The sequence below is a fragment of the Zingiber officinale genome, chromosome 2B (genome assembly GCF_018446385.1).
Source record: "Zingiber officinale cultivar Zhangliang chromosome 2B, Zo_v1.1, whole genome shotgun sequence".
NCBI lineage: Eukaryota > Viridiplantae > Streptophyta > Magnoliopsida > Zingiberales > Zingiberaceae > Zingiber > Zingiber officinale.
The window spans coordinates 142,612,214-142,626,469 of NC_055989.1; the positions used below are offsets into that span (position 1 = coordinate 142,612,214).

General features: G+C 38.2%; 3 protein-coding genes and 1 long non-coding RNA gene across 5 annotated transcripts in view; 3 read left to right on the forward strand and 1 right to left on the reverse strand.

The window, feature by feature from the left end:
- The first annotated feature begins 72 nt into the window (after positions 1-72).
- Positions 73-3,169, forward strand: LOC122048798 (exopolygalacturonase-like). Its single transcript, XM_042610322.1, has 5 exons — positions 73-173; positions 1,736-1,814; positions 1,878-2,183; positions 2,263-2,781; positions 2,933-3,169. The coding sequence occupies exons 1-5, from the start codon at positions 73-75 to the stop codon at positions 3,167-3,169; spliced, it is 1,242 nt and encodes a 413-aa protein (XP_042466256.1).
- A 576-nt stretch (positions 3,170-3,745) lies between these two features.
- Positions 3,746-5,321, reverse strand: LOC122047524. Of its 2 annotated transcripts, XR_006130555.1 has the most exons (4): positions 5,183-5,321; positions 4,442-5,108; positions 4,094-4,198; positions 3,746-3,995 (listed from the first exon to the last, which is right to left on the reverse strand). It is a non-coding gene; the product is annotated as an uncharacterized LOC122047524 (long non-coding RNA). The 2 variants fall into 2 exon arrangements; XR_006130554.1 differs by having other exon boundaries at positions 3,746-4,198.
- Positions 4,170-5,807, forward strand: LOC122047522 (protein IQ-DOMAIN 13-like). Its single transcript, XM_042608872.1, has 5 exons — positions 4,170-4,303; positions 4,380-4,589; positions 4,674-4,862; positions 4,961-5,095; positions 5,196-5,807. The coding sequence occupies exons 1-5, from the start codon at positions 4,235-4,237 to the stop codon at positions 5,649-5,651; spliced, it is 1,059 nt and encodes a 352-aa protein (XP_042464806.1). The 5' UTR covers positions 4,170-4,234; the 3' UTR covers positions 5,652-5,807.
- Positions 5,808-9,750: 3,943 nt separating this feature from the next.
- Positions 9,751-14,256, forward strand: part of LOC122049618 (uridine kinase-like protein 3) — a 41,002-nt gene continuing 36,496 nt past the window's right edge. The window contains exon 1 of the mRNA XM_042610984.1: positions 9,751-9,901. Within this exon, the coding sequence (XP_042466918.1) occupies positions 9,754-9,901 (148 nt within the window). The 5' untranslated portion in view covers positions 9,751-9,753. The remainder of the gene's footprint in view (positions 9,902-14,256) is intronic.

A 14,256-nucleotide genomic window follows, 5' to 3' on the forward strand; every position in this document is an offset into this window, starting at 1 on the left:
GAGTGAGATGCAAAATAACAGATGTTGTTTGAGGTTTAGAATATTGTGTAAGTTGATCAAGGATGATCGCTCATGGAGAACACTGTGGATTTTGATCAGCTAAAATTCTCCTTTCCCAAACCAACATACGCGAGGGAGATGGAGAATAACAAGGGGCACAGACTCTACAAATGGTGTGATTATTATGTATTTGTGTTAAGCATGGCGCTTGAATTATATTCTCATAGTAGCTGATGTAAATGTTGTAGCAGCTACTAGACAGTAGCTGCTACAACATGAAACTAACATTGTAATCAAAATGTATGTAATAGAAATGTATTTTTATTGATAAATTTTTGTTAAGTTGGTTTAAATGTATTGTTAAACTGCTATAAAAACTGGTTAAATCCATTGTACAACACATGTAAATGTATTGGTAAGATGGCTAGTACACGTTGTAGCAGCTAGTCGGTAGTAGCTGCTATACCATGTATGCCAGAGTTTAATGTACCGAAGATTAACATATGGTATGATTATTATGTATTTATGTTAAATCTGATGCTTGAATCTCTTCTCCAATCTTTTTTATCATCTAATAAAATTAATTTTTGTATATATTATTTCTATTTTATTTCTTAAATTTGTTCTCCAATTGTGATGTGGTAAATTAAATAGGGCTCATGAGTCACGATCTAGCTCATGAACAACGAATGTGATTTTCATGTTGTAGCAACTACTGTGAGGTAACTACTACAATGGTGTAACGGCTACTGTGGGGTAGGTGCTACACCATTGTAGCAGCTACCCCACAGTAGCTGCTATAATGTGGACCTGACATTGTAGTAGCTACCGTCAACAGTATAATAGTAGCTAATATGATAACCTCACAAGTCCATAATATTTTATCTCTGAAAGTTTACAAGAATTTAAGTACAATGTAATAAACAAAAAATGTTACCGACAACAAGTAGAGTATAAGCTTGAGTATTGGTTATTAGAGTAGCTTTTCGTTATCGTTGAGAGCTTCTTGGAGTAGCACGTGAGAACAAAAGTCGGAGTGAATGCCCTTCTAAGGTTGTTGTTCAAAGTTTCTTTTATAGTAAACTTTGAGCGCCTAGACCACCCCCGGACGACTAGATTTATAACGTGGTAGTTCCTCAGCAAAACTTTATCTCTGAAAGTTTATCCTTCTTCTACACTCTACGTATTTGGAGAATTAACGAAATATAAAAATTTATAAGATTTTTCCTCCAAATGGAAGATACAACCATGGGATACTGGGCTTCTAAGCCACTCACCATGAACGTTTCTCAATTTACTCTGATGACTAATAAAAATTTTCTATGAGATCGAACAGTCATTCCAATATGAGTGTTACATGATTTGAATTTAATCTTATAAATGTATCGGGATTAGTTTGTTGATATTAGTGAGTGGTGATTAAGATATCAGGTTGATTTATTTAAATGTCAATTATTAACACTTAGGAGACTATGAAATCTTTATTTTCTAATTTTTCTTCGCTTGTTATTTCTCTATTGAAAATAGACGACAAATAAGTAAACTATATACTAAATATGGATTCGATCTCCATTGACCACAAACATGGAGAGAGAATTCATGTAGTTTATCTGTATAAAGATCGAGAAGGAAAACAACAATAGGAACATCCATTAGTTGTAAAGTCCTATAGAAAAATGGGTTCCGTTTACGCTATCTTTAAATTCACCTTATTATTCTCGACTTGGTACATTAGGTGTGTTGCTCAATCGAATGGTGTTTACAATGTGAAGGATCATGGAGCGACGGGAAATGGCCAAACCGATGACACGAAGGTGAGCAGGATTCCGTGTAAACTTATCTTGTAAACATACTAAATTGTGTTGGCATAATCTTAGGCTTTTCAAGCGGCATGGAATGCCTCGTGCGCGGCTAACGGATGGTCGACGATGCTAGTTCCGGAGGGATCGTACTTGGTTGGTCCTCTGGCCTTTAAAGGGCCTTGCAAGGGTGTCAAGAGGTTGGAATTGAGAGGACAACTACTTGCATCGACTAACCTCAATGCTTACACAAATAATTGGATTGATTTCCAATATATAGATGGACTAATCATCTACGGAGGTGGAATATTCAATGGGCAAGGAGCTTTGGCATGGCCTCACAATGAATGCCCTAAGAAATGGAGTTGCAAGCTCCTTCCTATGGTACACAACTTTTTTCTTTAAATTATTATTTGGCTTCAACTTTTTTTTTACTTAATTTTGTCCGTCTTGCGATTTGCAGTCGTTGGTGTTTAGTTTCGTTTCGAATGCAGTTGTTAAAAACATTTCTTCAATCGATAGTAAGCTCTTCCACATGCATATATTTTCATCGAAGAATTTGGAGTTTCAGTCCTTGAAGATTAGTGCTCCGGGGAATAGCCCTAACACGGATGGCATCCACATAGCCGATTCCACCAATATCACCATTGCGAATGCGATAATCGGCACCGGTGACGATTGCATCTCCATCGGACCGGGAAACACCAATTTAACAATCTTGAACGTGTTATGCGGTCCTGGCCATGGCATCAGCGTTGGAAGTCTTGGCAAGAACTCGAATGAGAAGGACGTGGTTGGCTTGACGGTTAGAAATTGCGCTTTCAATGGCACAACCAATGGATTAAGGATCAAGACATGGAAATCTTCTCCGGTTCCATTGACGGCCGCTCACTTTGTCTACGAGAACATCATCATGCACAATGTCTACAACCCCATCATCATAGACCAAGAGTATTGTCCCTATGTTTCATGTGTTGAAAAGGTAAATCCTCTTAGACTAAGATTACTAATTGATCCAAGAATAACAATTATATATCAAGTCGATCGATAAAACTGGGGTCATTTGAAGCTATTGAATGCTCACTGTGATAATTAAGATCCTTGTTATTATATATGTGCTTTTTACGTTGTAGGATCCATCTCGGGTTCAAATTCACGATATCAAGTTCACAAATGTGAAGGGAACTTCTTCCTCAAGAGAAGCCATAAAATTTGTATGCAGCCGTTCGGTTCCATGTGCAAGTGTGGAGTTAAACGACATCGACCTGCATTACACTGGCGATGCGACCGGGAACGCAACTGCGACATCAACTTGCCTTAATATTCAAGGAAGATCGAATGGCAATGTGAAACCTAGCTCGTGCATTTAAGTTCAAGCATAAAATCGGCATACTCCACATTTTTTGTATACATTTTTTGTAACTAATTAACCATTGATCATTCATTCCGAGTTTGCATTGAATTCAATTTAGTCTGATTGTTGTTCGATACTTTGTTATAATAATGAAATGGTGATTCTTGTTGGGACTCGATGAGAAAGTTCAATTATAAAATTTAAATTTTTATAATTTGAACCTCTCTCGTTGCAAGATGATGATTAGTTATCTATTTATACGGATTGATTTAATGAAACATATAAAGAAAAAAAAAACTAAAGTTACCCTTAAAGCATACTTTTAACATCCAAACCTCCAAGTCTTTATATGAGTGTTCTCTCACATGCATCAATATCAATCCAACGTATTTATAATTAATCCAAATCTTGCCACCAATAGAACATAATCAAATCAAGCTCTAATAGATTAATTTTAACTTAGTCAACTCCTAATTAATCAAAATAATTTATTAATCTCATTATATTCTATAAAAGAATGAGATTACACTCTTAATCCAATTGGATTTAATGAAATTTATAATCAATAAATATAACAAGAATAAGAAGTGAATTCTTTGGATCAATGCTACTATAACCGAAATAATGCTAAAGACAATTAGATTGTGAGAGAATTTCTCACTATTATATCGATGACATCAGTGGAGAATTTGACGAATCTAAAGGTTCGTAAACTAACCATACTTAGTCAAATCCGACACGATTTGGATAAGATAACCACCCTACTTTAGAGTAGCTTATAAGCAACTATCCATGCCACTTTCCAATTTGTTGGCCACTCTCTAGCTAAGAGTTGTTGAGCCCTATTATAAATCATTCAAATCAAATTAAATCAAATCAAAATCATATACAAAAAATACTTTTAAACATTGAAGAAAAAAAGAATCCAACTTAGATCTACTTTGATTCATCAGATACCAGCCACCAACCCACTGTTGCAATCTTCCCTAGGCTTTCTGCTGAAGCAAAGTTGAATTGAGACCATCACCATCCTCTTCCTGATCATCTACAATCAATCCAAAAGAGCTTGTTATAAACAGAAATGAATCTCATTTTCCCTAGTGATGACGAGGAGATGGGCGAGAAGGAGGAGGCTCCTGATCCTCCTCGAGTAAGTGAAACCCTAAAGTCCTAAACTCCTCTGACGTAGAGGAAGATTTCATGGTAGTTGACTGACATTATTGCAGGGCCGGAGAGTGATGAAGAAAAGATGGGGTTTTGGGATGTCGAAGCACGGCCAGATCAGTACCTTCATTCATGGAGAACCGAGCAGCATTGAGAAGATACTCGAAGATGCAGAAAGTGAATGCCGCCGTCGGAGAGTTCAGACAACGATCGAGCTCGACCATGCTCGCGTTTCAGCAATCAAGATTCAAGCGGCGTACAGAGGTTACAGGGTAACGATTAATCTGAATGTTCATTGTTCAGGAATGAAATTGAGAGGAGATTAATGGAACTGTACGGTGGTTCTCGTGAGGCAGGCGAGGCGGAGGTACAAGGCGCTAAGGGGGATGATGAGGCTTCAGAGGACGGTGAGGGGGCAGGAGGTGAAGCGGCAGATGGCCAACACCATGCGCCACATGCAGAGGCTCGTCCGGGCGCAGTCGCAGGTGCAGGCGTGGAGGTCGCGCATGGCGGAGACCAGACGCCTTCAGCTTCTCCGCCACGCGGAAAGAAACCTTCCTCCCCAAGCGATTTCTGTTCTAAAGATTGAATCTGGTTTTGCTTTAGGGTTTCTGATCCCCAAATTTGCGAATCTATGTTCCAGGAGGAAGCAGTGGGCGGCCATGGCGGATGGGACGACAGCTTGCTGGCGAAAGAGCAGCTGGAGGCGAGGATGCGTAGGAAGGTGGAGGCTGTCGCGAAGAGGGAAAGAGCGCTGGCCTACGCTTACTCCCCCCATGTACGACATATAACTGTTGATCTAGATTTAGGGAAATCCGTACAGATTTAGGGTTAAATTTCTGTGTTGATTCGGGTAAGAACTTACTTTGTCGTCGCAGCTGTTGGAGGCGACTCACGAATCGACCGAGGCCATGCTGACTGGGGCGGCGCCGCGGTGGTGGACGTGGCTTGAGCGGCAAGCACCGCCCTCCGAGCCACCGGCGGCGGGCCACTCGCGGCCGAAGCAGGCGGAGGCGGACGCGGCCAGCCTCACGAGTTGCCCGCCCTTCGCCGCCCCGAACTACATGACTCCGACTGCGTCGGCCAAGGCCAAGGCGAGGGCGGCCCCGAACCCGCAGCAGGAGCCCAGGAAGAAGAGGTTCTCGTTTGGGCTGAGCCAGAGCATCAGCTCTCTGTTCGCCGGCAAGGAAACCGCTGCCGCCGCCGCCGGAACAGAGAGGAGCGGAGGAAGGCAGAGGAGGCACAGGCCGACGCGCTCCGTGGGGAGCGTGAGCATGGACTCCGCCATGTCGGTGCCTGTGGGAGCTGTCGCAAGGAGGAGCTTCGTCAAGTAGTTTGGCTTGCTGGTTAACAATTGTAACGCACTAATTTCCCAACGTTCTTATTTCTTGCAAGGAGTGGGCTTCGTATGCTTGATGACTGTTGTAAATCAGACGTGTTGGATTGTTGGATAGTTCATTACGAGCACTTGTAAATTTAAATTTTGGTGAGACTCAGCTGGTCATTCCTATGTTCAATCGAATGTGAAGGAGCTGGATATCTACTCCTAGTTAAAAAAATTAAGGAAAAATGATGCTAACATTAAGATGTAACAAAAGTAAAAAAAAAAAAATTAAGCAGAAATAAGAAGGGTATTTTATTTATTGGAATGAGCTCCTCATTCATTTATTATCAAAAGAGCATTTTATTCCACAACTGTGCATTTTATTTTTCAAACGAAAAATGATATATCTAAAAAAAATATCAATGAAAAATTTAAGGATAGACACATAAAATGATGGAACCCATAAAAAATGAAATAATATGTCATAAATTTATGTATCTATTCTCAAATTTTTCCTTGAAAATTTTTACTTGAATATATCATTGCTTTTTTCAAAATTATTCTTACTTTTAGTATTGCTATAAGTAGTAACTATGAATTCATAATTACTATACAATTATGATAGTTACAATTTTATAAATACTACAACTAGGTAATAACTTTGTTTTAGTAACTATAGTATATAATTACTACGATATAAATACTTTATCTCTCTTAACATTAGGTTTAAGTATATTAATTATAACAATACTTTAATTCTTATCAATATTAATAACACTGTGATCTAATAATTATATAACTATCATAACTATCATAATATGAGAACTTTAATTATCTTGATCAATATTTGTTAATAATGCTTAACGTTGATCAATATTATATTATTATAATTATAAATCATAGTTGATACTTTATTTCTGATTAACATCCTTCAACATTGTATTATAGATGATGCGGATATGCTGAATGGCCCAAAGGAGGGATTAAGGGGAAGAAGAGGGGTGTTTTGGTCATTGCCCATGGGGTAGGGTTTTGCCTTAAAGGAGTGCACTGTTCATGGAAGAAAAATTTGTGGGGGAGGAGCCGTCGACACCCCTTTTTGAGGTTGATCCCGCCCTCGACACCTCTTCTCCTACTCCTCCATGGCGCCGATCACCTCCGGCCAACAGGGGATTATCCCTGCTCTTCTCATCCTTCTCCTCGTCCTCGATCCCGGCCACAGTCGGCTGAGGCATGTCGCCGCCGCGAGGGAGGCACGTACACCACCTCCTCCTCCCTCACTAGATGTACGGCACAACCGTCTCCTCCTCCTTCCCCCGACGCCGACACTGTCGAGGAGCATCGTCGTCACCTCTAGCAGTTGCTACAGCCACTTCCAGCAGCAGCCGCCTCCAGCGTCCAACGCCACTGCCTCCGATGTCTAGCTTCGCCACCTCCGGCGGCCAGCGGCACTGCCTTCGACGTCTAGCTTCGCCACCTCTGCCGGCCAGCGCCACTGCCTCCGGCGGCCAGCGCCACTGCCTCCACCATCTAGTTTCGCCACCTCCGGCGTCCAGCTTCGCCACCTCCCGCGTCCAACGCCATTGCCTCCCGCGTCCAGCGCCACTGCCTCCTGCGTCCAGCTTCGCCGCCTCTGGCGACTATTGTCGCCACTGCCTCCGGCGACAACGAATGCCGCTGCCGACATCTCCAGCAGTCGTCGACACTGCTTCCAGCGCGCGTCGCCTCCGGCGACAACCACCGTCACCCTTTGGGCACCCGTCGTCTGCATGCGCAAGTTTCGTACTATTTGTCTGCTCTTGCCTGCGAGCCGATAGAGTATTTGGCCTCCGTGCCATTATTGTATTCCGACCTTCATGCCCCTATTTTGGTCTGCGAGTCGACACTATAGTTAGACCACGTATTATCATACGGATCCATATCGCGTTCAGCTTGGAGCCACAGGAGCAGTTACTCATCTGGTGGGCGTCTATCTACTCTTCACGGCCGTGACGACTCGACCCGTGCCGCAGCCAGCTCATCCATCCATCCGAGGGCGCCCCCTCGGGGCCAGGATACGTCATCATATTCATCTTGTATTTGTTTAGTTGTCCTATCATTAGCCAGCTGCTTATACATTTATGGGACCCACCCCGAGCATCAGAGTCCCAGGGACCAAGGCAATCGGGTCGCTGGATACAGGTACTGTTAACTAGAGGACCTCGAACGACTTGGTCAACGCGGAGGACAGCTCACCATCCGGGTCATGGGGATGCGGTCAACCTTCCAGATACGTCATTCTGATAGGTTCATCTTCTCAGCTTTCCGACAGGATCAATAGAAATTACGATTCCGTAAGTACTATAATTATATAATTATAATAATTATAAAATCGTAATTATTATATTCATATAATAACTATGAACACGTAACTATAATAATAATAATAATAATAAAGAAATACAATTTACAAAAATAAAATATACAATGATGAAATGAGACGTTGTTTTAATATTAAATGGAAGAGTCATCCTTGGATGATTTTAATAAAAAATGACATCATTTCATTGTTTTTATCCAATAATTTCCCTCTGATTTATATATTAATAAAGCCAACCTCTAAAAAAAACATCCTATTTAAAATTCTCTTATTATTTTTCCAACTGTTTTACTATTCTATCATACCGATAGAAGGCCGCATCCTTAGTTTTTAAGTTATTGGAATGATTATTTTTTTTATGAGTTTGATTTTTTTTCAAGTTTAGTTTTAGTTTTAAATGTTATCGGTTTGAGAATTGAAAATTTGTATATATTTAAATTTATTCTATCGGTTGATGAATTTACCATTGTAAATTTATTTTTCCAGTTTATTATTTATGTTAATTAATGAACATGATTAATCACATTTTTAAAGACATTATTAATAAATAGAAAATTATGAAAGTCAGTCAATGAAATTTCTTCATTTAGTTTCCGGAAACAATCTTTTATAAAAAATAAAATAAAACTACGTACAATAAATTTTTTTGCAAGAACGCGCATAGCAATAGTTTCGTCGAACAATCCTTTTATTTAGTTTAATAAATTATTTAACTTTTTACAATTTAATTATTGTTTTTATATATTAAAGGAATATAAATAAATTTTCACTAAATAAATATTAAATTTATTCACAAATATACACCAAATATTTACAACTCGGAACGAGACCCTAGCTAGGTTAGGTTGACTAAGTTCAAATAATTTTAATATTTTTTTTACAAAAAAATAATACTTCTTATATAATAATTTTTATTTATATTAAAGTTGTCATGGCTATATAATATTAAAATATTTATATTCTTAGATAAAAATATTGTTTGAATGTTTTTTTTTTTAAAACATAACGGATGATGATGGCACAGGTATCGCAATTCACGCTCGACTCGTTGCTGGGGAGCAGGCAAGAGACTCTTTTCTTTCATCATCTCTCTACTCGAGTTTAGATGGAATTTCTAGGGTTTTGATCGGTTAGCGCCTCCCTGATCTGCTGTCGCTCCGCCGTAGGAGGCATTGCCGCTGGGATCCTCTTCGGTCCTTGCTTCGATCACCATGGTGATGCTAATCTGCTTTTGATTATCGACGCATTTGTTGTTTTTTTTTTCTTCTGGATTTGGTTGTTTGTGCCAAACAAAGAGTCGCTTTATTTATTTGTTATTCGATCCATTTGCTCCGTTCGTCTCCGTTTCAACAAACTCAAGTGATTTGGTTGAGAGTAAGTTAATTGAAGGTCATGAATAGGGCTCGGAGTTATTTCCTTTCATTTTGAAAACTGGATTGTTGGTTTTGACGATGTTCTGAAATCTATGGAACCCTTGAGCGCGAAGATGAATATGCCTATTGAAAGTGTTGGCGGTAACCAGTGTTCAGGATGCTCATGGTAGCACTATTTTATTTTTTTGTTTCAATTTCTATCGTTAGACTTACAGAATTTCGTTAGACACAAAGATAAGTATATTTTTTTGTACTTCTCCATACGGGATGTTTCAATTTTGTTTTATTGAATTAACATTGAAGCAAGTTTCTCTGATCTTTGAAATTCTGCTGATTAGTTCATCTCATTACACCCTTATGGTTGTTTATAGGCTGCCTACATGGGTTCTAATTCAGTCAAAGAAGTGCTTGAGAATTCTGATGAAATCCACTTCTATGGACACCACGTTGATGATGGAAAACTGGGAAATCGAATGTTGCAAGCAACTTCTGAAACAGAGAATGGCAACAGAGAACCATTCATAATAGGTGATTTAACTACAAAAGCTCATATTAACTTTTTATGGAGGGTTCTAGTGCGTCAGTCTTGCATCACATTTTTGCAATAACTATTGTTTAGCGCATATACATTTCTTAGTCCTTTCTTATCTACAAATCTTGCAACTCTATTTCTTTGATTCAGAGGCGTAAATTGTTTACTTTGAGTATTTATTCCTGTCTCGTTTGGACTTGACATTCAAAATTTAAATGACTAATTAATGATTATGTTAGTTGGGTAGCACTCTAGTAGATTATTTTTGTATCACCTCACCTTTTTAAAGTTCTAACAAACATTGTCAGGGTCTTTGAACTTTTGCTGGCCTAGACTAGGCAAATCTTATAAGAGCTTACTATTTGAGGTCTTCTTGAAAGCAATTATAGATACATAGAGCTTAATCAATCATGCATCAATCCAAGATCTAGCTATCATCAAGCGTTAAGGCAAAACTGAAATTCGAATACAACGGAAAGCGAATGTCTAACTTGAATCCATTGCATTAGCCATTGATTTTACTTGTCGTTGGAGTTCCTGCAAGCGCGGAATGATCTTCTATTGGAGTGGGCGGCAATCCGTAGTCCTCAAAGGGAAGAGAGGAGGAAGATGAAGAAGCTCTATTTAATCTCAGATTCAATATGATGCCCAAATCAAGAGACTTCTTCCCTTGTATACCTTGGTCCATCCTGTAAGGACCATTTACATAAAGCCCATACATCATTAACAACCCATTAATGTCAATGAACTGGTAATGGATCTAAACATTGAATTTACATCCAATATCTTAATACCCCTTTCATGTTACAAGCATTAGATCACTTAATTGATGTTTAATTTCCTTAATGACAATTAGTTGTGTGGGTGTGTTTCAAGTGTAAGCTCACCTTATGGAGATTAAGCTCACCCATGTGGACTTAATTGGATTAATGTGGACTTAATCGGATTAAGTCCATCCATGTGGACTTAATCTTTCAATCTTCTACTTGAGCTATACTTGATCCTTTATACACTACACAATCCTTAGTCGAGTTCAACATGCCCAAAAAATTTTATGGGTTAAATACCTCTTTAAACAATTTGGTCCATTAAATCAATTAATACATGACTAAAAAAGTTAAGAGTTACTATAACTATAACAAGAATCAACAGTAATAATAGTTTTAATATCATTAACGATTTATATTAAATGTGGATGGGTAGTATAAGAATGACATGAAATGTGATCCATAAATACTAATTCTCAATAAGTTCTCTTTATGACCAAACCGGGTCCAAATCATATTTACCAAAGTCCAAACCTTATGTTAAACCGCAGTGCTAAATCATGATTCAACCTTACGACTCAAAATTGAGTCCTACTTCACATTTACAAATATCGTATACAAAATCTCAATAGTAAATCATGATGTCCTCATGTTCAGAGAGTCACAATCATATACACATGTAAAACTTTAGTATGTACAATAAGTTGAAAATACATGTGTTCATTAATATAGAGCATTATACAAAATACAGATTCCTACGAAATGGTACTTCATCAAAAGAAAGAACCTCTATATTTAACACATGATGATAAAACACCTTGGGTGATAAGCCCTTGGTGAGCGGGTTTGCTAACATAGAATTTGATTTGACTAACCACTAGAAACTTTATGTCGATGTGTTTAGACTTCGACGAATTGTGATTATTCTTGTAATACAATTTTGCGGCTTTATTATCACAGTTGATACTCAATGATATGTCAATCCCCCCAATGATATGTGAACCGGTGATAAGGTTTCACATCCATATCCTATAATTGGATGCTTCATAGTATGCTATAAATTCTACCTCTATAGTGGGAAGTAGCTACTAGCGTCTGTTTGATGCTTTTCTATGATATACTTGATCGGATTAAGCCCACCCATGTAGACTTAATTGGATTAAGCCCACTCATGTGAACTTAATTTTTCAATCTCCCACTTGGGCTATACTTGATCCCTTATACACTACACAACCCTTAGTCGAGCTCAACATGTCTAAAAAAATTTTATGGGTTAAATACCTCGTTAAACAATCTAATTCATTAAATCAATTAATACAGGACTAAAAAAAGTTAGAGTTACTATAATTGTAACAAGAACCAACAGTAATCACACTATTAATATCATTAACGACATAGATTAAATGTGGATGTGTAGTATAAGAATGACATGAAATGTGATCTATAAGTGTCAATTCTCAATAAGTCCTCCTTATGACCTAAATCGGGTCAAAATCATATTTATCAAAGTCTAAAACCTTATGCTAAACTGCAGTGATAAATCATGATTCAACCTTACGACTCAAAATTGAGTCTTACATCACATTTACAAATACCATATACAAAATCACAATAGTAAATCGTGATGTCCTCATGTTCAGAGAGTTAAAATTATATACACATGTAAAACTTTAGTACGTACAATAAGTCAAAAAATACATGTGTTCATTAATATAGAGCATTATACAAAATATAAATTCTTACAAAATGGAACTTTATCAAAAGGAAGAACCCCTATATTCAGCACATGCCAATGAAATACCTTGGGTGACAAGCCTTTGGCATGTGGGTTTGCTAACATAAAATTTGTCCTTATATGTCTTATCATAATTTGACTAACTGCTAGAAACTTTATGTCGATGTGTTTAGACTTTGACGAACTGCGGTTATTTTTGTAATATAATTTTGCGACTTTATTATCACAATTGATACTCAATAGCATGCCAATGCCCCAATGATGTGTGAACATGTGATAAGGTTCCGTATCCATATCCTATGGTTGGAAGTTTCATAGCACGCTATAAAATTTACCTTTATAGTGGAACTGATTATTAGTGTCTGTTTGACGCTTTTCTATGATATGACCCCTCCCACTAGCATGAAGACATAACTTGAGGTGAACCTCCTGTTATCTAAGCATGCAATAAAATTGTAGTCTGAATATTCAATAATCTCCAGATAACCTGATCTCGCATATGTGAGCATGTAATAATTTGTTCTTTGCAAATACTGCATGACCCTTTTTACAGCTTTTCAATGCTCTACTCTAGGGTTACTCAAATATTTGGTCAACATCCCTACAATGTATGCAAGATTCAGACGCGTACATACTTGAGCATACATCAAACTTTCTACTGCTGATGCATAGGGGAATTGTTGCATTTCCTTAATCTCAAGTTCATGACGTGGACATTGTTGTAAGTTAAGTTTACCTCCCTTTGACATAGGTGTGTCGCTAGGAATCCAATTATGCATATCATACCAATGAGCATCTTTTTTATATAGGTCTTTTGTGATAGTTCAAGTGTGCACCTTGAACGGTTACGGACAATCTGTATGCCTAAGATAAAAGATGCATCACCAAGATCCTTCCCAAACGCCATTGCCCACCATAGATTTCATCTCTTTCCTCATGACTTTGATCCATTTTTTAGGAAGAGGGCATTCTTTGACTTCTTGAAAGGATGTGAGATCATCTTCCAACTATATGTCAAACTCATGCTCTTGGAGATATACATAATCACGAGACATCGTTGATCTTTTTTCTCTAATGGATCTCATTAAGGACACTTAATCTTGTGGTGGTTGGGAATAATGCTTAAATGTAGGAGGGAATACCTTAATTTGAGCTGATATACCTTCCAATTATATTGGAGGGGATATGGAAATATAGTAGTTAACTACCCCTTCCGGATGTGCAACTTCTACATCAATAGTTACTATATTAGGATCATCAATATTCTTCTTAAATAATATTTCCCTAACTTTATCACTCCCACCATTCTCAATAAATTTGACATTACCTGTAAAGAAAAATGATCTACTCAAGGGGTTGTAAAACTTGAAACTTCTTATCCTACAAAATGACAGCTAACGGTTCTTGAGTCCAATTTCCTTTGTTAGGCCTATAAGGCCTAGCCTCAGCCGGACAACCCCAGATATGTAGATGCCTAAGACTAGACGTTCTACTTGTCCACAACTTGTATGGGGTTTTTGTTACCACCTTACTATGAACTCTATTGAGTAGGTAAACCATAGTCTTAAGTGCCTCACCCTATAACGACTTCGACAGAGAAGAAAATGCAATCATACTTCTCATCATATCTTTTAGGGTTCGGTTTCATCGCTCTGCTACACCATTATGCTAAGGGTCCCAGGCATGGTGTATTGCGCCATGATTTTGCACTCTGTAAGCTGATATGCAAATGACCTAGGACGTTATTTATCTGATTTGTCAGATCTTCTATAGTATTCACCATCACGGCCTGATCTTATGACTTTAATCTTCTTACCATCTTGATTTTCAACTTTGGCTTTAAAAGTTT